The 26,714-nt window shown below is 41.8% G+C and overlaps 1 protein-coding gene across 1 annotated transcript; it reads left to right on the top strand.

The window, feature by feature from the left end:
• Positions 1 to 454: 454 nt before the first annotated feature.
• On the top strand, positions 455 to 19,418 carry LOC143805833 (HHIP-like protein 1). Its single transcript, XM_077285535.1, has 9 exons — positions 455 to 1,328; positions 6,633 to 7,279; positions 9,150 to 9,293; positions 9,615 to 9,943; positions 11,272 to 11,398; positions 12,611 to 12,756; positions 16,897 to 16,978; positions 17,676 to 17,758; positions 17,895 to 19,418. Exons 1-9 carry the CDS (start codon positions 1,065 to 1,067, stop codon positions 18,794 to 18,796), a joined length of 2,724 nt encoding a protein of 907 aa, XP_077141650.1. The 5' UTR covers positions 455 to 1,064; the 3' UTR covers positions 18,797 to 19,418.
• The last annotated feature ends 7,296 nt before the right edge of the window (positions 19,419 to 26,714 follow it).

Genomic DNA, 26,714 nt, shown 5'->3' with positions numbered 1-26,714 from the left:
CAAGATGAGTAATTACCGTATTCTGCGAGCTCCACTGGTTAATTAATAGCGGTAATGTCACTTTGTGGCACAAGGGCTGTACACATTAATGCATTTTGCATATTTTACTCCAGCATTCCTTTGATTAACATCAGTATATAAACGCCTATGTAAGTATATGCTTTCCCTGACATCTGAAATTCTATGGACAATTGTTCAATTTCTTTTCAAATTTAAAGTTTTATTGTTTGTTTTTTTTTAAACCTGCAGAAAAATAGAAATAGTAACAAGCAATAACCTGTGGAAACAGGAGACTCGAAAAAGCAATATCTTCCATGGAAGAACCGTAGAGAGAAAAATAACAATTAGCCTTGAGTGTAAGACAAAAATCTCATTAGGGAGAAAAAAGGATCAGAGAAGACCCAGCCTCAGACAAGGAGCATTTCTTGTGAAACATGCATGATTCGTCCCGTGTCTTTCCTTTTCCATGTCATTTTGGTTAATGAGGTGACTTGCTATGCAAGATACTATAATGTAGGGATTTCTAGGGCAGCACTTTTCCCACAAGACCCCAGTCTGTGATGAGATGTAAGTTTGGAAGGTGATGAGAGACAATTGGGGCTGGATTAAAGAGGAGGAGAAGGAGGGGACTGGATCATATTCTGCAGCCCCATGTACAGATGAGGAGGACTAGAGAAGGAGCTTACAAAATAGTCAGTGCAGGAGAGAAATAGGTGTGGGAGAGGCAGACAGGAATGGGAGAGACATATAGGAGACACATCCTCGTGTGGAAAAAAATGGGAGAATTGAGGAGAAAACTGCTCTGAGCGAGAAGACTTGTTTGAATGGGGGTGACAGATTTGTAGAGACAAAGTGGCCTAGTCTCTTGTTAGGTTCTCTAACCAACAGAGTAGACAGGATGGAAGGAGCCGTTCCTACAGTTCTAGAAAAATCAAGGGGAAGAGAATGAGTAATTTGAGGGAGGAACAAAGAAAAGTGCAACTGAGTTCAAGATAAGTCCAAGGAGACGTATAGACATCTGGAGACAAAAACTGTGCTATTGCTAGATCCCTCAGCTGGCATCCATGACCATCCATCCGGCTCTTACCTTTTGGCTACTGCTGGTCACCACCACTTGGGTGGTGAGAGGTCATCCGCAGTGCTTGGATTATAAACCCCCATTTCAGCCTTCAAAACCCTTGGCTTTTTGTACAGTCTACTCCTCTTTTGGATGCTGTGACTTCGATCAGGACAAAGCCATCGCTGACAGGTTCCGCTACATTACTGAATTCCTGGACCACAGTGGGATCAGCGTCTGCGGAGACTACATCCGGAATATCCTGTGCCAGGTACTAAAACCTTAACCCTTGTCTGCAGCAGCAATGATCCCTTCTGCAAATTGAATGCTGTTTTTTCTTATTCTTCTTCCCACTCCAAATATACTGATGTCCTCCTCACACCTTTCTCCGGTATAGCTATCCCTCTCTCACCCACTTACCTCATGTTCCTCTTACCTATCTTCACTTCATCTAATTTTTACCCTTTTCCTTATACCAAGAATACCCTCTTAAACCCAGATATTGATACCCATCTCATGACTCCCTTCTTCCCACAGGGGTTACTTTTTAGCCCTTCCATGCCCAACTCTTTATTCTCATGTATGTATTTGCCACTCATTTATGTTTTTAGACCTAGGTCTTCCATGGTTGGTTTTATGTCACATGCTTCTCTCTTTCAGTGTCATCTTGTGCTTTGGAACTCCTCAGTCTTCTCTCTTGGACACCGCCAATCTCCACATTCCGCCTTCTTTCTCACTCCTCTTTCCATTGTCTCTTTACTCCTCATCTTCTATTTCACCCCTTTCGATATTCTCTAGTCGAACTTCATATCTCTGGTGTGACTCATGTACTGCTCGTTTCAAGACTCTTGTCCCATGAATGTAATCTTCATTTACCTGAAGACCCCCTCCTTCTCCATTATCCTACTCACCGGTGTCTCCCGAATTCTTCAATAACATCTATCTTCTCTCGAACCAACCAAAACCAATGGTTTTATTACCATATAGACATAGATTTACCATGTAGATTTTGCTTAGTCTCTTAAAATAGAGCAGTGTTTTTTTTAAGTAATGGGGTAAGGTCTTGTTGGTCAAAAATTAGGAAAAGCTTAGATTTATGAATAGTAGATATTTCAGAGATGACCCAGTACATGTTAAGTGTCTTGTTACAAATAGAGTTGAGTGAATATGTTTGGAAACGATCGCCGAGTCTGAATTTGCCGTATTGGTACCCTATTTGTGCCGAATTTATGTTTGATGATCAGTTCCAATTATATTCCCTAATTTCTACTCCCACTGACTCCAATGGCATCCAGCTGTGTTCGGCGAATATTGCTAAAACAATATTCGCTGGTGGTCGTAATCTGAACTGAATATTGAAAAATTCTCTCAACTCTAGTTACAACCCATCCATGCCCTTGAGGACTCGTAAACCTTCATTCTCCCTCATCGCTTTTTCCCTAGACGTTGACCATCCTCCTCTCCCAGCTTCTTCACCCTTTCTCCCTCCTCCTCTGCTTCCTCGAAAAGTAACCCCTTCCCTGTTTCCTTTCCCACATCTGAGAGCAAGTGGCTCCATCCTGCCTCCCCTTGGTCCTGTCCCTTTTCCCTCTCCATTCTGTCCCAGTCTCTGCACTTTTCTACACATCTCGCAGTTGCTTTTTCACTCTTGACGTTGGTTTGAAGACTGTGGGACCTTTGTAAGACCATGCATATCATGCCCCATGTCATGCGGTCATTTGTTGATGGTCTTATTCAGACACTGGGGATAATTAATGAGATTCCCCAAATTTCCACTCCGTTTTCCTGCAGCTCGAAGGTAGGCAGTGCAGATCGTAAGGTTAATATTACAGCTGGCGTCCGGACAGGGAATATTCTGCATGTATGAGAGGAAGCAGTACAAGGCTCCATTGTGGTCTTCACGGAAACCCCTTGTGAGAGGATGAGAGGAAAGCTATGTCTGGAGGCCAAATAGACATATACGCAGGGGCCAAGGACTAGAGAAAGGGGCTGATGGCACACAGAGGGGGATCCCTGCAGGCAATGTCACCAGTAACAAGTGTTTGTTTCCCTGTGTTTCCTTTTGAAGGCAGGTCCCAAAGTCGCTTTCATCTGCTCCATGTTTGCCTGCACCTCCAGGAAACACTGAGACTGCTTAATCCCTGCACTTGCAGAAAAATAAATATAGGATTAACCTACACCTGTAATATTAAATATTCACATATGCAAATTAGCTCTTCTCCAAGAGGAAGTACAACTGCTCTCTAGTGCCGCCTATTGGATGTACTAACTTATAAGTCAATATCTCACCCTTTAATGAGGCTTACCACGTGACTTGGGATATTTAGCCAAACTCTTCACATCCACAATATCACCAGTGGATGCTACTAAAGAACCTGCTTTTGTCCTCCTGGAGAAGAGCTAATTTGCATGCCCTTTTCCATGAAATGACTGGTCAAAAAGTCTTCCTAAATTATCCTGGTGGTCTCCAACAGAAGTAGAAGTTCTTCACCTCCTCCACCATCATAGATTCCCGCCCGGCACCAGTATTACGTGGGCCCTTGAGAGCCCTTCTTCACTTGTTATCTTCTCTTCTTCTAAGTTTTTTTTTATTTTCGAGTTGATACACTTGCAGCAGGGCATTTTCTTGTTGTTTCTGTACAAGCTGTTGTTTTTATTATTACCATTTTGGGGTTTTTATGACTTTCCAATCTACCGTACTTTTATTCCATTTTTTGGGAAAGTAAAGTGAGTAAAAAAAAGCAATCTTGCTATTTTGATTTTAGCTTTTGATTTGGGGTATAACTTATGGGATAAATGTGACATTGTAATCATTTATACAGTTATGAATGGGAAAACAGGGGTGACATGAATGAATATATATATATATATATACACTCACCGGCCACTTTATTAGGTACACCTGTCCAACTTCTTGTTAACACTTAATTTCTAATCAGCCAATCACATGGCGGCAACTCAGTGCATTTAGGCATGTAGACATGGTCAAGACAATCTCCTGCAGTTCAAACCGAGCATCAGTATGGGGAAGAAAGGTGATTTGAGTGCCTTTGAACGTGGCATGGTTGTTGGTGCCAGAAGGGCTGGTCTGAGTATTTCAGAAACTGCTGATCTACTGGGATTTTCACGCACAACCATCTCTAGGGTTTACAGAGAATGGTCCGAAAAAGAAAAAAAATCCAGTGAGCGGCAGTTCTGTGGGCGGAAGTGCCTTGTTGATGCCCGAGGTCAGAGGAGAATGGGCAGACTGGTTCGAGCTGATAGAAAGGCAACAGTGACTCAAATCGCCACCCGTTACAACCAAGGTAGGCCTAAGAGCATCTCTGAACGCACAGTGCGTCGAACTTTGAGGCAGATGGGCTACAGCAGCAGAAGACCACACCGGGTACCACTCCTTTCAGCTAAGAACAGGAAACTGAGGCTACAATTTGTACAAGCTCATCGAAATTGGACAGTAGAAGATTGGAAAAACGTTGCTTGGTCTGATGAGTCTCGATTTCTGCTGCGACATTCGGATGGTAGGGTCAGAATTTGGCGTAAACAACATGAAAGCATGGATCCATCCTGCCTTGTATGGAGCATCTTTGGGATGTGCAGCCGACAAATCTGCGGCAACTGTGTGATGCCATCATGTCAATATGGACCAAAATCTCTGAGGAATGCTTCCAGCACCTTGTTGAATCTATGCCACGAAGAATTGAGGCAGTTCCGAAGGCAAAAGGGGGTCCAACCCGTTACTAGCATGGTGTACCTAATAAAGTGGCCGGTGAGTGTGTATATATATATATATATATATATATATATATATATATATATATATATATATATATATATCAATGCCATTGGCAACTCCTAATTGCATTACTGTTGTGTAGTCATTGATCTATTTTTGTATTTGAATTTTTTTGGCTACAAATTATTTATATATATATATATATACATTGTTCGGTCAGTTGATCTATTTACTATATACTATTTTCTGACTTGAACATCCCGCCCTTCTCCAGGTTTTAATTACATCTCAACACAGTTGGTTCTGAGCGTCCTATATAAGTAGGCTTTACCCTGACATTAGCCACAAGTAAGTGTTCACATTAGACATTCAGCTCAGAGACCATAGGTAAGTGTTCACACCAGACAGTCAGTGTAGTTACCCATTCGATCTGAGATTACCTTGACGTTTTGGTGAATGGGCTCACAACGTTTGCAAATCTTGTGCTAAAAATCTCATGTGTTTGTTCATAAAGTTCATAAGCCAGTATGCTATTTCCTATTTCACATATTTCACATTTTCCTTAGTTTTTAGCACAGACTAATGTAGTCATTGATCTATTTTTGTATTTGAATTTTTTTGGCTACAAATTATTTATATATATATATATACATTGTTCGGTCAGTTGATCTATTTACTATGCATTACTGTTGTGTCAGTGGAATCAAATGGTACACCCTTTATTTCCAACTTCTCAAATGCCACTATCTGGATTCGCTGCAGCATCTAAGAGGTTAGCCTGCTACAAGCGGTGCTGGCGCCATTCACAGCATTTGGGTACTGCCTGTGTAATACTAATGGCACGCGCACGGTTGCCCGAGCTTGCTCCGTACGTGCAGTGGGCACATCCACCGTACAGGTATGGCAGATGTCACCAATGGAAATCTGGGATGAACTCATGTTGGTTTCATGTTTCTCATGGTTTTAATGGGGCTTTGTTCTACAACCAGAGTTAAAGGGAATAGGTCACCTCCAACTGCAAATTCAGCTACTTAGCGTCTATAAGGGTCATACCAGCAACATACAAATTAGAACTGTAGTTGAATAAGATTTTATAGGGTCTAAGTTACCTATATAAATGTTTAAGGAGAATTGAAATGTTTATAGGGAATCTGTCACTAATTTTTTTCCACCTATTCTGAGTGCCGAGACCCTGATTCCAGCAATGTGTCACTTACTGGGCTGCTTACTGTAGTTTCTCTAAAATCACTATTTTGTCAGCAAAAGATGATCACTAGAGGACTAGCAAACCTGCTGCCGATATTCCTCCATATTCATAACCACGCACGCACCATTGATTGACAGCTTTCAGCCTACGCACAGTTTATATATAAAGCTGCCAATAAGTGGTGTGGACGGGATTATACACAGCTCAGCATTCAGGGAACTGCTAGATCTGCAGCAGATAAAACTGTGATTTTATAAGAATTGCAGCAAGCAGCTCAATAAATGATACATCGCTGGAATCAAGGTCTCTGCATCTACATTATGCTGCTGTCAGATTTGGCAGCAAAAATTTGATGACAGTTTCCCTTTAAGCAGCTGAATTTGCAGTTTGTGGGGCGAAGGTGACAGACTCCGTTTGACGAGCAATGGAGATGGGAACTGTCCAGAAGGTCAGTTAGGATAGGAATAGAAAACTGCGATCACCCACCATGATTTTTTCCTATAGAGAAACGGGTATGGCTAATGCCCGAACGAACACATCCCCTTTATACGTATTTTGTGGATATTACTGTCGATTTTTATTCTTGTACTTGTACAATCTCCATTATAAGATGTTTTCTCTTTCTGCTTTATCAGGAATGTTCACCCTATGCCGCCCACTTATATGATGCAGAAGATGCCAACACTCCTCTCCGCGACCTCCCCGGTCTGTGCGGTAACTACTGTACGGAGTTCTGGTACCGGTGCCGCTCTACTCTCAGCCTGATCGTTGAGGGCCAGGACCTGTCAGATATAGAAAGCGATGTCGGTAAATTCTGTCGTCTTCTCACAATAGATGATGTAAATTACTGTTACCCCAATGTCTTGACCGATGCAGAACTAAACACCGGGCTCGGCAACATGAAGGAGGATGAAGAGGGATGCCTCCAGCTGTGCTTACAGGAAATAGCCAACGGACTACGCAATCCGGTCGCCATGGTGCACGCCAATGATGGCAGCCATCGCTTCTTCATGGCGGAGCAAATGGGCTACGTATGGGTCTATCTCCCAAATGGGTCAAGAGTGGACAAGCCCTTCCTTAATGTCTCCAAAGCCGTACTCACCTCCCCCTGGGCAGGGGATGAAAGGGGTTTTCTGGGTATTGCTGTGCATCCTAATTTTCGACATAATGGAAAATTTTATGTTTATTACTCCATTTATGCAAAAAAGGACGAGAAGATACGAATTTCTGAGTTCCAAGTATCTACTGAAGACGTGAACATGGCGGATCACAAATCTGAACGGTATCAGTGACGGGAAAGGGTGGGAGAAGCGTGCGTGCATAGTGGTTCCTGTAAATGGTGGTAATCAGACACAATACGTGAATATTGACTAGTAAAAATAGACTTGGACAAAAACATTGGCAGGACCCTGGTCCAGCGGCCATGATTGTAGTCTGTGGCCACGGGATCAGAGCTCTGCAAACCTCCTCCTATCTGCTGACATCTCTGATGACATCATTGCGGTGTAACACACGGATGACATCACGCCAGACCTGCTAATCAGTAGAGGTGCTGGAGATGTCAGAAAACAGGAGGAATTTTGCAAGCCCTGCTCTGGCAGCCACGGACTACCAACGTGGCCATTGCAGCAGGGACCTGCAAATCTATTTGCTCCACTCTGCTTATAGAGGGTGTATGAAATTGGCTGTTTTTTTTTTTTACTTCCAAAAACAGCGCCTCTCATGTTCACAGGCCATGCCTGGTATTGCAGTTCATGTGAATGGGGCTCAATTGCAATACTAGTCAAAGCCAATGGACAATCGTGTTTTTCCTAACATTATGCAAACACTAATGGATGATTCCGTCAGCATAAGGCACCTAAATAAATCAGTAAATCTAATTTATGAATGCAGAGGTCGCATGGATTACTAGAGATTAGTGCTGTCCATTCTTGCTCCCTGTCTTTTCGATATTACCATATACACAAGGAATTTGGCTTCATCATCAGGCATGAGATTGACCACGGCTGTGCGATGTCACCAGCCCTTTAGCAGCTGGGTCAGACATCGTACCCCGTGTTTATTTCATCTGGTATTTGAGAATTGTAGAGTACAGTCTGATTTGTTTCTAAGGGTAATCCGAGAGGAGGGATGTGACAGAGCTGTTTCCATCTTAATTATCTGGCTAGATGTAATATATACTTTGTGGTGAGGAGTCTGGATATACTGGGCAGGAAGGGAGGATTTGGGGACAGCTCAGAGAGCACGTACTCAGAATAGACCGCCGAAAAGGAAGCTCCGCATATAACGAGAGGCGCTGAGACATTACAGATGGATATTTCTCACTCGTGCTGTCCCTTTACTGTGGGTTGGCTGTTGCAATAATTTACCAGATTTTTTAAAATCTGTTAACATAGGACTACACAATTTCAAAGGTTTTTTTTTCTAAGTTGGCAGACTCCATTACTATAATTTTTCTCCCAACCTTGTATCTTTCATCAGAGCCACCATACAAATGGTTTGGCCCTCAAATGTCCAGCTAACGCCATCTTCTATCCATAAAAGCAAAATAATCTGATCATCAATCAGCTTTTCAAGCTGTTAACATATATTCAAGTGATAGGTTGGAGGTCACGGAATAGTAATTGGGGTCTACAGTGTCCTTTATAATGTGAAGTGAAGGGCACCATGGTGGGAACCATGATTGCCCCACAAAGGGTGACTTATTAATCGTAGTTGTAGACTGGTGGGTAGCAGCCATTTTAGAATTGCTTAGTACCCTGGTAACAGTACCACCTGTACTGTCTTCAGTGTGAAAAACAAGTGCCATAAAAAACTGCACACATTAAAGGGATTTGTTCACATTGAGCAAACCCTTTCCATTATAATGGTTTCTATTAGAAGTGTCTTACCTCTACGACCCCCAGCAATCGGCTCTAAATTGTAAGAGAACCCACCGTTTCAATTAGTAAAATAGGTTCTAAGATGCAATCAACCAATGTTCCGCCAAGTCAAGAGATCGTGTGTGGATATGGGTCTTGAACAAACATTCAGCCATCAGTCATCACATGTATATGACCAATGTTATGCAGTATAGACTGTGGCTCCTGAACTCAACACTATGCAAAACTTTTTTATATTGCCCTGGGTAACCAAATATGTCTTCTCTACAGAATTATCTTAGAGGTCACAGAGCCCGCATCCAACCACAATGGCGGCCAGATCCTGTTTGGACTTGATGGATATTTGTACATATTTACTGGGGATGGTGGACGAGCTGGAGACCCATTTGGAGAATTTGGGAATGCCCAAAATAAGTGAGCAAAATTGTGTATTCTTGTTAATATTCAGTATGTAGCTAAAGCCTAAGGAAGGTGACATACATAAACACAAGGGTGTTACTGTTTGGAACAGTAAGGCTTCATTCGCACATTGAGGTCATGATGTCTTGGGGCTAAATTACTACAAAAAGGGAACACAGTATAAATGTGAAATACAATGATTGGGATCTTCTTTACCGATTTTGAATGAGTGCTTCTATTTCAAGATGTTTTGGGAAATAAAGATGTTTCCCAAGGCTATGAAGAGCTATCCACGCATTGTAGATTCTCTGTTCTTCTTTTTGTGTCTATGAACAGGTCTTCTTTATTGGGCAAAGTTCTGCGCGTTAACGTAACAGGAAATGACAGGGGACCACCATATCGCATACCAGTTGACAATCCCTTTCTGCGAGAACGTACAGCAAGACCTGAGGTCTTCGCCTATGGTGCTAGGAACATGTGGAGATGTTCAGTGGACAGGGGGGATCCAATCACCAAGAAGGGTCGTGGACGCATTATTTGCGGTGATGTGGGCCAGAACAAATTTGAAGAGGTGGATCTCATCCAGAAGGGAGGAAATTATGGCTGGAGAGCAAAGGAAGGGTTCTCTTGTTACGACAAGAAGTTATGTAACAATGCTTCACTAGGTAAGTAACTTTAAAATGGATGGTAACCTACCACAGATACAAGCCAAACCTAAGGCGCTTTAGGTGCTTGTGAAGGTACCTGAGAAAAGTTGGTCAAATTTGGACGAATATCTAATATTTATGGAGATGTCCAGACTCTCTATCAACAGATGTCATGGGAGAGACAAATTACTTATGTCTGATCTCACCATGTCCGATACTTTGTTCCTTCTGTTTCCTGTCCTATTGCGGCCCTGTTTTTGTACTTTGGTGAGACAGTTCAAACCAGCATATAATTGAGCAGACAGAAATGCAACTATTTTTTTTACCCTCTATAATTATGCTCCTGGCCACCATAAGAGCCTTGTGTCCCTTTCAATCTTTGGAGTTTGTCCCTAAGAAGACTGATCTATCAACTTTTATATATTTATGTAATTTTCCTCTTTACATATATAATAAACTATTCCTTACTCGCCCTCCCTGGGTACATCGTTGAGTCTCTGCCGCTGCTCCTCTTGTCTGTTATTGTCTGGGGCACTAATGTCACATGGACAGCGCTGCTGCCAGTCAGTGATTTTAGCGGCTCATGCCGTCAACTCGGGCTGAGCTCACTGACTGGCTGCAGCGCTGTTGATGTGATGTCAGTATTGCAGACAATAGCAGACACCAGGAGCAATGTGAAAACCCAGTGGTGGACACGAGAGGGTGAGTAAGGCTCTTTTTACAAATGTGGCAAGGGGACTGACTGTGGTATTCCGAAACCGGAAACCCCTTAAATCCGGTCTCTAGTTCGCCACACTCAGAATTGTTTCCTAATATATATTCTTCAACGTTATAAAAAAAATGAGGCTCATATGCAAAGCATATGTAGATGAGTGGGTCCTCGTACATGATTTCCTTTTTCGGATGCAGTTTTCCCTTACATCGAGCACAAGAACCGAATATCAGGATATCGCAATTGGTTCTGGCTTTGAAGTGTATTGAATGATTGAAGGTATGCCCGGTACAGTGAGCTGATATCTTCCAGACATGAACGCGATTCAGTGCCTAGAGTATCTCCATGGATCCAACAAAAGTCATCTGTCATACAGAGTCCTGAAAAATTGCTTCCTAAATCTGGGGGAGATTACACAACCAATCCACCAGTATGGTACTGTACAGGACGTCCAGGAACAAGGAGCCACATCACCGAGAGTCAGCACATCTGCCTGACGCATGAGAAATCCGGGCTTGCAATTCATTAACGAGAAAGCACTGAGTCCAATCTGTCCTTATATATACACATTAGCACGTGTTCTTTTTTTATATTTTTACATTTTTCTTATTCTCTGTTTATTTCCCTATTTCAGATGATATCCTACCAATATTCGCCTATCCCCACTCTCTTGGGAAGTCAGTTACTGGAGGCTACGTCTATCGCGGATGTCAGATGCCCAATCTTTTAGGACGTTATATTTTTGGAGATTTCATGAGTGGGTGAGAAAAACTATTAGGACATTGTGTAATGCTATCCCAGATATCATGGCCCCCATGTTGTCATAGAAAGACACTTCTCCTCATAAGGGGGCTGGAGCAACACGCACAACCTGAAATATCTAAGGCAAGGTGACACATTGAAGGATATTGCTCCTCGCAATGTCAGTGAGCCACATATTATCAACAGTGGGAAACCCTTGCTGACCCTAGGAGGACACTGTTACACACTGAAGATTACCTTAAAGAGTAACTAACCTTTTTTTTTTTTTTTACTTATCAGTCTTTGCAAAGTTCTAAATCTTCGCAATGTTCTCTACACTTTACCTTTCTTCCTAAGATCTATGCTAAAAGACCTGTTTTAGATGCCTCGTTCATGCACTTATTGTAGCTGATTTGAACTGCAGGTCTAGCAAATATCCATAGCCGTATATAAGCTCATCTGCTCCCCTCCCCCATGCACAGACACTGGCTACAAGCACGCTCCCTGTCCGAGCATTGGGGATGGGAGCCGAGAAGGACATTTTCTAGAAGTACAGGCCAAGTGCATGACCAAGGCAGTTAAAACAGCTCTTTCAGCATAGGGTTTGGAAGAAAAGGGAGCAAGATTGGATAATAGAGTAAATTACAAAGGTTCATAACGTTGCTAAGACTGAATAATAATTACATTTTTAAAACGTTACTCCTTAAATTCTATATCCACCATCATTAATCAATTTTATTGCATTTAGATGAATCAGATTTGTAAACAGTCTCCTTTAGTTTTGGGTCTGCAGCTCCTATCCACTTTATCAGGTTTATAATAAACCCGGACCCTTCACCCTTTCATATGTCCCTGTAGATTTTAGCAAACAGAATTGGACAAATTCATGGTAATATAACTGCAGAACCTGACTACACAAATTGTAGTCTGTTACCATGGATACACATAGTATAGTATACATATAGGAGATTATTAAATAAACCCATTTGGAAAATTTGATTTGTTTTCTATTATAGATGCATTGGAACAAAAAAAATGGTTGTGGAGATGAATAAATTCCAGCGACCTTTAACATTTACACTGTAAAATGTGCATCACGATGGCTTTCAGGACCCTGCCACATATTCATGTGTGGGTGCCCCAGTAATCCATATGCCAGCCTCATTATGGTGGAGTTGCCCTCGCCATATTTTCCCATTATCAATACAATATATTTCATTACTTTCTTGCAGACGTCTAATGTCTCTTAAAGAAGACAAGGATGGCAGACAGTGGCACTACACAGAAATCTGTATGGGAGCCGGACAGACCTGCAACTTCCCAAAACTCATAAATGCCTACTACCCTTATATTATATCATTCGGAGAGGACGAGGCAGGTAACACATTATAGGTTCATACATATGGTATATAAGATGGTGTAGGGAATATAGGGAGTGATATAAGTGATAAAAGCTGGGGGCGGTGTGGGCAGAGGTAGCTGTGGTACCCACACCTTGATGTCTGAGGGGTTCAGGGATTCCTATGTCACCACATTATGCATAAATCATATAAATGGCACATGGCAGCAGTGTCACAGATTGTGTATGAAAACAAAAAACATGCGGTCTTAAGAAGCGCTAAGGCAAGAAGGGAGACAATGTAAAATGATTACAAACAAACCCTGTATTGCTGATAAAAATTGCTCTACAGCCCACAACTCGTTTCAATACCATCCTGCTATCTTCCTTTTTTTTTCTTTCTTTTTTTGTCTGTCTTTGCAGCACATATCGTGTATGGACACATAGATGCTTTACATTATGTGACAAAAAAAGTAGAATGTAATCTGCAGAGTTCAAAGGGAATATATCATCAGAAAATTACACTGTATTATGTTAGCTTCCTTATCACTATCATTAGAAAGACAAACACTGAAATCTTGTACTATTAAGACTGGCCACTGTACTGGAGTCTCATACTAATCTTTTCAGAAGACTTTTCAGCAGTCTCATTATCATGACAGACAGCATTAAAATGAAAGGTAATATCTTTACATACAGTAGATAACACAGGATCCACCATTCTCAATAGCTGGTATCACAGCTCACCTCCTCCTCCTGTACAATAACTTATAACACCTCTATATACAGTAGATAACACAGGATCCACCATTCTCAATAGGTGATGTCACAGCTCACCTCCTCCTGTACAATAACTGATAACACCTCTATATACAGTAGATAACACAGGATCCACCATTCACAATAGGTGATGTCACAGCTCACCTCCTCCTCCTGTACAATGACTGATAACATCTCTATATACAGTAGATAACACAGGATCCACCATTCACAATAGGGGATGTCACAGCTCACCTCCTCCTCCTGTACAATGACCGATAACACCTCTATATACAGTAGATAACACAGGATCCACCATTCACAATAGCTGATGTCACAGCTCACCTTCTCCTCCTGTACAATGACCGATAACACCTCTATATACAGGAGATAACACAGGATCCACCTTTCACAATAGGTGATGTCACAGCTCACCTCCTCCTGTACAATGACTGATAACACATCTATATACAGTAGATAACACAGGATCCACCATACACAATAGGTGATATCACAGCTCGCCTCCTCCTCCTGTACAGTGACTGATAACACCTCTATATACAGTAAATAACACAGGATCCACCATTCACAATAGGTGATGTCACAGCTCACCTCCTCCTCCTGTACAATGACTGATAACATCTCTATATACAGTAGATAACACAGGATCCACCATTCACAATAGGGGATGTCACAGCTCACCTCCTCCTCCTGTACAATGACCGATAACACCTCTATATACAGTAGATAACACAGGATCCACCATTCACAATAGCTGATGTCACAGCTCACCTTCTCCTCCTGTACAATGACAGATAACACCTCTATATACAGGAGATAACACAGGATCCACCTTTCACAATAGGTGATGTCACAGCTCACCTCCTCCTCCTGTACAATGACTGATAACACCTCTATATACAGTAGATAACACAGGATCCACCATTCACAATAGGTGATGTCACAGCTCACCTCCTCCTCCTGTACAATGACTGATAACACCTCTATATACGATAGATAACACAGGATCCACCATTCACAATAGGTGATATCACAGCTCACCTCCTCCTCCTGTACAATGACTGATAACACCTCTATATTATTATTATTATTTATTTATATAGCACCATTAATTCCATGGTGCTGTACATGAGAAAGGGGTTACATACAGGGTTATAGCTATCATTTACAGTACACAGGTTTACAGTGACACACTGGTACAGAGGGGAGAGAACCCTGTCCTTGCGGACTTACATTCTATGGGATAGTGGGGGTCTAGATAAGGGGAGGCCTTCTGAAGAGGGTTTCACTCCTTGTTTTGCCATTTTTTTCATATACTTATATATAAATATTTTGCTGCCCTTGTGGCACTTTTTTCCATGGTGTTCGCAAAAAAATACTTCAAACAGAATTAAAAACTCCTCCTGTACAATGACACCTCTATATACAGTAGATAACACAGGATCCACCATTCACAATAGGTGATGTCACAGCTCACCTCCTCCTCCTGTATAATGACTGATAACACCTCTATATACAGTAGATAACACAGGATCCACCATTCACAATAGGTGATGTCACAGCTCACCTCCTCCTCCTGTACAATGACTGATAACACCTCTATATACAGTAGATAACACAGGATCCACCATTCACAATAGGTGATGTCACAGCTCACCTCCTCCTCCTGTACAATGACTGATAACATCTCTATATACAGTAGATAACACAGGATCCACCATTCACAATAGGGGATGTCACAGCTCACCTCCTCCTCCTGTACAATGACCGATAACACCTCTATGTACAGTAGATAACACAGGATCCACCATTCACAATAGCTGATGTCACAGCTCACCTTCTCCTCCTGTACAATGACCGATAACACCTCTATATACAGGAGATAACACAGGATCCACCTTTCACAATAGGTGATGTCACAGCTCACCTCCTCCTGTACAATGACTGATAACACATCTATATACAGTAGATAACACAGGATCAACCATTCACAATAGGTGATATCACAGCTCACCTCCTCCTCCTGTACAATGACCGATAACACCTCTATATACAGTAGATAACACAGGATCAACCATTCACAATAGGTGATGTCACAGCTCACCTCCTCCTCCTGTACAATGACTGATAACACCTCTATATTATTATTATTATTTATTTATATAGCACCATTAATTCCATGGTGCTGTACATGAGAAAGGGGTTACATACAGGGTTATAGCTATCATTTACAGTAAACAGGTTTACAGTGACACACTGGTACAGAGGGGAGAGAACCCTGTCCTTGCGGACTTACATTCTATGGGATAGTGGGGGTCTAGATAAGGGGAGGTCTTCTGAAGAGGGTTTCACTCCTTGTTTTGCCATTTTTTTCATATACTTATATATAAATATTTTGCTGCCCTTGTGGCACTTTTTTCCATGGTGTTCGCAAAAAATACTTCAAACAGAATTAAAAACTCCTCCTGTACAATGACACCTCTATATACAGTAGATAACACAGGATCCACCATTCACAATAGGTGATGTCACAGCTCACCCCCTCCTGTACAATGACTGATAACACCTCTATATACAGTAGATAACACAGGATCCACCATACACAATAGGTGATGTCACAGCTCACCTCCTCCTCCTGTACAATGACTGATAACACCTCTATATACAGTAGATAACACAGGATCCACCATTCACAATAGGTGATGTAACAGCTCACCTCCCCCTCCTCCTGTTCAATGACTGATAACACCTCTATATACAGTAGATAACACAGGATCCACCATTCACAATAGGTGATGTCACAGCTCACCTCCTCCTCCTGTACAATGACTGATAACACCTCTATATACAGTAGATAACACAGGATCCACCATTCACAATAGGTGATGTCACAGCTCACCTCCTCCTCCTTTACCATGAAAAGTAACAATATATTGGAAATAATACAGTATATATAGTTTTTTTTTAAAAAATACATTTAATATAAAAACATTTTTGAAACAATAAGTAATTTTCTGATGACATATTCCCCTGAGGCATAAAGGCTTAAATATAAAGAGTGGTATTTCTATGCGGAGAGCTGGGGAGAAGTTATAGGAAGGTGTTGCAGTGCACAATGAAGTTCAGCATGAGCAGAAAATAAGGAGCAGTACAGTAAGAAATAAGAGGGATACATTTGTAGGAAAGTGTCAGCACCCCCACAGGTGAAATAAAGCATTACAAGGTATCCGCTGAAATCAATAGGCCAACAAATGACCCGAGGATAAGATGTGTCGACCAAAAAGGGGGACGCTTTTTATAGCTGCTCTTTAGCTCATTCTTCGCTTTTATCTTATAGTCTGCGAACATGACAACAAATGTTAGAACAGTGTTCAATTTTTTTTTCTTTTCTCTTTGAAGGGGAATTATACTTTTTGTCTACGGGAACGCCCAGTGCAGCGGTGGCAGCAGGAGCCATGTACAAAATAGTGGACCCATCAAAGTAATATTCTACTGATATCACTACTGGCTGATAATGGATGAAGGGGTGGAAAAAAAGACATCTCCGCAATGTTACCTATACTATGTCTTCATAGAGTGTCTGCACATTCAGTCCTGCTATTGACCATTTATGTGCATCCATATGGTGGTACATGGAGCTGGTAGACTAAGGCCTCATGTACACTGCTGTTGCATGGATGTAGATATCTAAGGTCCTACACTGTTCCTTCATAGTTCTCCAAATTTATATGAAGGCCCACTTTTCTCCTCTAAGTGTCTGTTCCCAAGAGTACACCACTGACAGATACCTCTGGTGGTGGCTTATTTCCATTGAAAACAAAAGGGTCAGACATGTCGAAATTCAACTTGCCCAACCAGTCTTATCCTCCAACATCTGCTATCGATGGTGAGTCAGGATGTCTACGTAGACCTCAGGTGGAGGAAGAAGGATGGGTGTTTCCAGCACGTCCAGTCGTCCATCCAGTTTAGACCTCAGATGGTTCATCTTCCATCAACATTTTTGGGTTGGGCCACCATTCATCTAATATTTATGGCCATCACATAGGAATGATTACATAATATGCTCTGTACATGGCTTAAGCTTGACAGTCCTGAGAATTAGTTATTTGTTTTTCTCATGAGTAACCTGAATTTTGCAGATTTCTTCTTCTGAACAGTCTTCTCTCTTGTCTTCATAGACGAGCCCCTCCAGGCAAATGTGCGATTAGTCCTCGATCTGTTCCCGTAAAGGGAAAACTGTTGGATTTCTATCCAAAGCAAAGTGAGTATCGGTGTGAAGTAGTATATGGATATTCAGTATCGGCTAAAAAATATCCATAAAATGATGGAAAATGTGTGATAGGACCTTAGAGTGGCATCTAATGTAACATCCCATGCCAACTCTTTGTTCTCCACAGAACTCATTCTAAAATCCAAAACGATGACAACCGAATCCGCTCCAACCTCAATCAGATTGCAAGAGACAACCAGATTCAGCACAACACTGGAACCTCATTATACTGCCATGTCTCCTGCCAGCACAACATATAGAAAAATGACAACCCCAGCATATGTCACAGCTTCCCCTGTCCCAAGGCCAACAACGCCAAGAAAAGCAGTAACGTCAGTCCCAAGGATGGAGAAATGGGTCACTAAGGCTAGGAAAGGAGTGAAGGTTACTGTGACTTCTCGGCCTAGGAGTCAATGGATTCCCACCAAAGGTTGGCAAAGCGAATTAAAAGATGTTTTCTCCACAACCAAAGGACGATCGCACTCAACCTTCACGACCAACCGGGGAACGTCACACTCAAGATACACTTTCAACTCCAAGACCACGTCACCAACTCTTACAAGAAGGAGCGAAGCGGGAAGTAAAACTGTAGGCAAGAAGGGCTCGGGAGTAAAGCGAATGAAGAAGAAAGTGTTAAAGAAGCAGAAAGTAAAGATCATAAAGAAAATCAAGCATGGGACTGTCCGCCTGGTCAATGACGATAAGGAACCTGATAGAGGAAGGGTGGAGATCCACATCAATGGAGAGTGGGGGACAGTCTGCAACGACAGGTTCGATAGCAAAGCTGGCTCTGTCGTGTGCAGACAGTTGGGCTATCCCTATGTATTGAAGGTGGCCAGAAAAGCTGAATTCGGGGAGGGCAAGGGGCTGCGAATTCTACTCGATGAAGTAAAATGTCACGGGTGGGAGAAAACCCTTTTGGAGTGCCGAAGATCAAAAATTGGGGAACATGACTGTGCCCATGATGAGGATGTTGGGCTGGTGTGCGGCATGGAAGATAGACATTTCGATAAGGACCTGCCTTCATAGACAATATCTTTTCTTTTTTTTGTGGTGGGAAAAAAAAAGGAGCAATTTAGGGGATATTTTTTCCCAAAATTTAAGATTATCCATTCTATATGAAGAGTTTCTTCCATAGTAATCTTCTTCCCAACCGAACACAATGGGGTAGGAGGTGAACACCTTCATGAACCGGAGTAATGACCTTGGATACATCGTTAAAGTGGAAGCTGCGCTTCACACAGGGGGGTGTCACGATGATGCCACCTCGAAAAGGTGGTAAATGTCCTCAGCTGGGCTCAGGGCAACTCTACACCCAACACAACAATGGGGACCTAATGTAATATATATACCCATTGGTAATGCAGCGGGTCTGCGGCTCTTTGTCTTTCTTGTTACATCTGCCGGACTGGTGCTTTGTTGTTTTTTGGCCGCTCATATGTCACACGGTGCAGACTCAGCCTAGATCTGTGTCACTAAGGAAAGGTGCGAATGACTCTGCCGTTTCCACAGTCTGTGGCTGGAGCTACCGTCACGTGTCAGATGTGTGGTCTCCTCATGTCCTGGATTACACTCGGCATATGATTGCATCACAAAGGGACAAAAAGAACAAATTATCCTCTTAGTGTAATAAAATCAATAGTCAGCCGAACTATCGGAGCAGTAATTGTTTTATTTTACCCCCCTCCTGAGGGGACGTGCCCCTATATAATCATATATGATTAGAGAGCCTTTAAAGGAATCCATCATCTTATTCATGGTGCCCAAACCGTGGGCCGCATGGGTCAGAGCCTGGTTGATGCAAGGCGTACTTTCCTCTGAAACCCTCTGGCATTTCAGAGAAAAAAAATAGTTAGATCTTCTCAGCACTGTTCTAGGTAATTGGTTATACGAGAGACCTGTCAATCACCTTCAGCGGCACTGGGAATAGCCGGCCAAATCTCTATCAACTATATTCGGCCAGCTATTCCGAGCTGCTGCAATCGTGTAGCCAGGCTCCGATTCATGCCGCTTGTGGTTTGAGTAGCATGAATTAGGTAAGAAAACCCAGTGTACATGCCCTATGCTGGCATATGGATGCTACTGGCCCCTCTAAGAGTCCGAACAGCAAGCCGTTCTGGCAGACACGTGCCACGGCTTCCCTTAGCAAAATCATCTGATTATTGGGGAGCAGGACCTGATATAATTAAGCTCCCATGTGTCAGCATTTCTGGTATATCTGCACCCAATGGTGCTGATTTTCCAGTGGATTATGAAAATTTACCTTGATTGATTTTAAACTTCCCCATTGAAGTCCATGAGGAACATACACAATGTGCATTGAACTGCAGAAAATCTCCAGTGTGCAGGGGAGATATGGCAAAATGGCCAAGTACTGCATTCTGCTGCACATTTTCCATGCACAAATCTGCTCAGAAAATCTGCAGGATTTGGTGCGGTTTTACCAATGTGATGTTTTCTGCATCAAATCATTTGTGCATTTATTAGAAACAAACCTTTTTCCAGGATGTCTACCAAAAACTCTAACAATCCCTAGAGTGGAAATGACATAAGTACCGCAGCTCCTTCACCAATATCTTCTGCACATGTCCACATGTTGTGAAGGAAACTACAGCACACTTCTGGTCTCTGTATAATGTGTAACCAGGATCGCCATTGTGAAATATGCTAATGAATTCACATAACAAAAGGAAAATTTGCATTTTCAAAGACAGAGGTGCAGCAGAAGTGAGTTAGTATTGTGACGTGTTTATTGTATCCCACAGATAGACATAAGTTACAGAAAACCTATCATTTTCCATATATAAATGTATGATTTTTTTCACCTGGTGTAAAGGCCGCTGCTCTCCTGAATCCGGCAATGTTTTTCTTTCGTTCTTGCTTCTCTCCGTTCTTGAGATATGGCCTCTTCTTCCCTGTATATAACGCTAATATTTTTAAAGCCAAGGGGGCGTGGTATTCAACTCCTCGTGGGCGTATTCTTGAAGACCACGCCCATTCAGCTTAAAAAGAGCAGAAGAGGCCTTATCTCAGGAACAGAAAGGCGCAGGAACAAAAGAAAAATATCCCCAGATTCAGGAGAACAGCAGCATTGACACCAGATAAGAAAATTAAATATTTATAGCAAGTGACTGACCATGTTTAAAGAGATTGTCCCATGACATTAAGCCCTTTTCAAATCCTTCCCCGATTCTTGTCAATCTGGTATTAACAAATGAATGACCATGTAAAAATGTGTGTGGAATCTTAGCCCGACATTTGTAAAGTTTGTAGAGGTGTCGGCTGCAATTGAGACTAAATCTACAGGTTCATATGGCAAATAGATCCGCTTACAGTTGCCAAGTGCATGTGACTTTGTAGTAAGGTGATTCTGGTCCACAAGTATCAAATATGGTGCAATTTGCGTCAAATTTTTATAGTATAATTATTTCAATTTTTTAATCAAATGTTGCATCTAAATGATAATTAACCGCAATTTACTCTAACGTCACCTTTTTAGTATGGTAGTACATATCCCAATGTTAGTGCCAAATCTCACAAGTTAATGCTGAATTTTTGCACCTATTGAAACTTTTTTGTAAAATATGTTAACTGGTAGATACACCAATGGTAAAAAAAAGAGATTAGGAGACCATTGAGTCAGATGTTGCACTTTAAATGTAGAATTTTTGTGCAAATTGTGACTCGTGTTGAAAATGGATATATTACATACATTTTTTTTTTCTCCAAGATGGCTGTGACTTGTCTAGAATATCTGACGTTTGTGTAGAAATACAATTATATATATATATATATATATATATATATATATATATATATATATATATATATATATTATTTTTTTTTATTATTTTTATTTTTTTTTTGCATTTCTTGCCAAAAGGTTAATCAGTGAAGTGTCCAGCGCTAGAGCACAATTTAGTGGACAGATGTCCAAATATAAAAAAATAGGCAAAGATCAATCCCAAAAATGACTTATTTTCACGGTTGTAAAAACCTTTCTTTAGCCCCAATTCTTATTCCATTCACGTATTAATTATTCCTTTCCAACATCCTACACAAAAGAGAATGGCTTAAAACCTACTTATTGCAGTATGGGAAATATTTGGTGCTTTCCGGTAACTTCTTGTGGTCATGGGAAGCTGTGGACGTGGTAAGCAGTTTTGACCATTTATTGCATTTCTTGCATTTTCATGGCTTTGTGCAAAGTTCACTTGAACATTTGGCATTCTTGTGCAAGAATAATTACGGTAGATATTTGGACATTACGGCTGAATGTTGGCTCAGTAATTGTTTATCTGTTGTTCTAAGGGAGAATACTTACAAACTCAATGCTATAATCATGAAGGCCTTGGTCACAGCCCGGATTTGGCAGTGCCCACAACTGGGTATCCTATGGGGCGTGTGGAGGGAGGGAGTCTGGCCATGGATGCTCAGTCAGCTCGCCAACACTAATCGTTAATTGATGGCAATGTGAAGCCAGCGTTTATGTGGGACAGTTTACTGGGGACAAGCTGGGTGTACTGCTTTCTATCTGCACTAATGCAGCAGGGACAGGTGTCTCTGGTGCCAATGTAGTAGAGCTAACAAGGTGATGTAACAGAGTTGAAATCGGTGATGAGAAACCAGTGTAGTAAAGCTGAGATAGTGATGGAGCAGAGTTGACTCAGTGAAGACAAAATGAGTATAGCAGAGTTGAGTTTTCAACAATGGCTCTATGTAACAGATCTGCCATTGCAGAGTAGCAGTGTTGATAAAACGGAAACTCAAGTAGCAGTACGAGAACTATGGCAGCAGTGAGAAGGTTTCCAACACTGTGTAGAGGCAGTAAGCCAAGTACCTGAATACTCAGGTGACGACCAGCTGCATGAGCTGGGCTGGGTGACGTCTCAGGAGCAGAGGACGGAGGAAATAGTGATCGTTGCTGGATCCAGGACATGTTACCCTTCCTTAAATTGAGTACGTAAATATAACTATTAGTGATGAGTGAACATGCTTTGATAAGGCGTTATCCGAGCATGCTCATGTGCTAACTGAGTGTGTTCGGCACGCTGGAATAATATGTTGGAGTCCCCGCTGCTGCATGTCTCGCGGCTGTTCGACAGCCACAACATATGCAGGGATTGCCTAAAAGCCGCAAGACATACAGGCGCGGGGACTAGAACATATTTTTCGAGCAAGCTGAAGACACTCGGTTAGCACCAGAGCATGCTGAGATAACACCTTATCCGAGCACGTTCACTCATCACTAATAACTATTCAATACAGTTCTGACCATGATGTGAACATTTATTTAACGGCCAGCTTTTGTACCCATAGGTGTATTATTTCTTTTACCGATATGACAGGCTCCTAGTGAAGCACTAGCCCGAAAACAGATATTGCTATTAAATACTTATAGCGCCTCCTGATGGTCTTAAGATTCCCTTTCCAACCATCCTACAGTAGTGTCCAATACTGGTGAGAATCTGCCACTTTTAGTGCATGAAATAATTCTGCCACCGGAGGATCCAGCTGATAGGACTGAGCTACTGAGCATGTGTGACCGCCAATGCCGGACACATTAGGTGGACGTTCTGAGAAGGAATCAAAAGATCAGCAGAGGGCACCATAACAAGAATGTAACCGCAAAATCCAGGTAAGTGATATTTGCTTGGAGCACATCCCCTTCATATAGAAGTATAATGACACCGATCACTGAAAATAACAACTTAAAAGTATTAAATGAACTAATATTTATTTTGACAAACATACTGCATAGACATCAGGGATGGGAAAATAAAGGGTTAAATACTCCTGGTTACAAAGCATACAATAAATTAATGAACAGGTACAGATCATCTGATGAACAGCTTCAGTCCACAATTCATTACAAAATACAAATAAAAAACAACATACAAATCTTACTGAGCAGCTCCGGTCCACACGACCATCCCTGTCCATGTACCCTTTTAGTGCATATTTTGGACCCCCTTCATGAGCCAGAAAGCAGAGACGCTCTTAGGGTATGTGCACACGTTGCGGATTTCCTGCGGATCCGCAGCGTTTTTTGCAGTGCAGAAACGCTGCAGATCCGCAAGCGATTTACAGTACAATGTAAATCAATGGTAAAAAAAAAATGCTGTGCTAATGGTGCAGAAAGTTCAGTGCGGAAACAATGCGGATTAAAAGAAGTAGCATGTCACTTCTTTTTTGCGGATCTGCAGCGTTTTTGTACCCATTCCATTGTAGAAATCCGCAGGGGTAAAAAAACGCAAGAAATCCACAGTAAATCCGCACAAAAAAAGCGTCAAATCCGCAGCTGCGTTTTCTGCCAAGAGATGCAGAATCTGCACCAGAAATTCCTAAGCCTAATCCGCAACGTGTGCACATAGCCTTAGCGGGACTGGCAAAAATTCAGGGGTCCTGTATTCCTCCTGGGTGGTAGCAGAAGAGGGGCAGCTGACCACCCCTTAGATGAAGACTGATGGGATGGATGGATGGATGGACGGGGCCATCTGTTTGGATGACAGTAAAGCCCAGAGGTGGAAAATGGCTACAGTTTATGGAGTCCATTTGGCTCAAGTTTCTTTTAAATAAAGAAAAAACTTGCCTAATGCTACTACCACCTTATAGTAACACTAGCGGGTGAGTGCTGGTTATTTGGTATCCAGAGGGGGCAGAAATAAAATGGCCTGAATTGTTTGCCACCGGATGTGGTAGTCACCAGCCATTAGAGTTGCGCAAAAAAGATTTGCAGGACCCTGGTCCAGCGGCCATGGTGGCAGTCCATGGCCACTCACCCAGAGCCTTGCGGACCTGCTCCTACCTGCCAGTATTCTCGGGGTCTCTTCTGACTATTGGGCCCAGCATGACATATGGGGATGCCGTCTGGTAGCAGGAGGTTCACCGGGCTCTATTCTGACAGCCACGGCCCGGGTCCTGCTAATCATTTTGCTCAACTCTCACTAGCTATAGATTTGCTTTTTATGTATTAGGAAATAAAACAGACCTGCTCCCCGCCCCCTCTGGATCTGACCACGTTGTCTGCAGATACCCAGCAGCCATGATATACAGAACGATGACCACGTAACCTAACGAGGCAACAAAGGTAAATAATTTAAAAGGTAAATTGTTTGCGTTACTGCTTTTCATTTTAGGTCCATCGCAATCAAATCACATCTGTTTTTATTTCTGAAGCTTCCAAAAAATATAAAAAATTACTGCTACTTTATATTAGTACTGAAGACCATAAGACTCAAGGACTGCGACCATAAGACTCAAGGACTGCGTGTTTGGAGGCCGCAGTGACCCGGTCCCATGAACGGAACCAAAAGATGTTGTAGCTTCTGAAGATTTAATTTTCTTTTTTACATGCTGAAGTGTTAAATCACCAGATTCTTTGGGACTGAAGCATTGGGAGGCATACTGTTGACTGTAGGAATTAATCAGCACTAATTTTCCATAGGCGGTCATACACATTAGATCAAAATTTGCCCAACCCGATGTTTTTGGTGTGACCGACGGACCATTGCATGTTTATTACAAGGTCAGATGACACACAGTAGCAAATAAAAAAAAAAAAGGATTTGGCATATTGAATCAATATGCCCAATTTCTTTTGTCTTCAAAATAAATAATTAGCGGAGAAAGGATGAACTTCATGGACTTAGGTCTTTTTTCAACCTATGTAACTATGTAAGAGGCCATTATAAGGGTCTGGCAGCAGCTTACTACCCTCTCGCCAGTGAGAATGCATGTATGCTCAGCCAAACTGAGCGTGCATGTGTATGTGGGAGGGAGAGATAGCTGTTGCCAATTAAATATTTGACCGACATCTATTGACTACTTAAAATCAGGCAAGAATATAAAAGCAGCAATGTGATTGGTTCTCTGGACTCATTTTTATAAACCTTCCCTCAAAGTAATTGCCCTGGAGAACCTATAAACAACTATTGTCCCCTACTAAATTTTACAAACCATCTCAGGATACAGACAAACTACATGTATGTGGTACTTTTCTAGAAAATTGTGCAAAACACTGATACATATCATTCTGGAATGTCACCACTTAGCGATAATTTACTGACAACATTCTGAGAGCAACACTCAGACATGATAAAAAGCAACTACAAAGTATAAAATCTTCCCTTTTTTATCACAAATTTAAAAAAGAAGGTGCTACTTACTAATATTATTGACTAAGGTTCTTCTGGAATAACTTGATGAAAGCTTATACAGGAGGGAAATGCAGAAGATATATCAGCACTGACTTTTATCCAGCAGATTAGACACTTTCTTTTGTATTCAGTTTCCCTGCAGCGCCTCCGCAGGTGAAATGAAGTATTGCACAGTAATCACTACAATCAATGGTCTGGGTCTTCTGAAGCAAGAGATACTCTTTAGAGCCGTTTTTTCCCTACTTGCTAATAGATCAGGCTTCTGAAAAGGGAGTTGGATTAATGCCCATAATAAAGGAGCTGAACTAATTCTCTCATCTGCCCAGACCATAAACCAAGTAAAGTCGAGCATACCCAATTTTTGACAGGACAACCCACCCAATTTGGATCTCTGTCACAGAGGTATTCTCTCCTTAATGGGAGATTTCCATGGGTGCAATATTAGGGATTCATATAACTCAGAGCTCGTATAGAGCCATACTATGGCACTGTGCGTCAGACCCCATTCAAATGAATGGTAGCAAAGGCAGGGGTATAGATCTGTCTGCCCAATTACTTTCTAGCAGATTAACAAGAACAGAATATATATTTAGTTATCTAGTCTAATTTTCACACATGGCACATAAATATGTATTATGGTGAGAAATGACCTGGTAAGATTATTGCGGTAGTGTAAAACATACTGTAAGTGGAACATCTAAAAGCAAAAAAATACACTAGGAAATAATCCACACATAATATGTCAAGTTCAGTCCAACAGGAGCTATAATCCACATATTCTAGAAGGG

Source organism: Ranitomeya variabilis, chromosome 2, assembly GCF_051348905.1.
Source record: "Ranitomeya variabilis isolate aRanVar5 chromosome 2, aRanVar5.hap1, whole genome shotgun sequence".
In the NCBI taxonomy this organism is placed as follows: domain Eukaryota; kingdom Metazoa; phylum Chordata; class Amphibia; order Anura; family Dendrobatidae; genus Ranitomeya; species Ranitomeya variabilis.
This window is presented reverse-complemented; position numbering and strand designations above follow the sequence as displayed.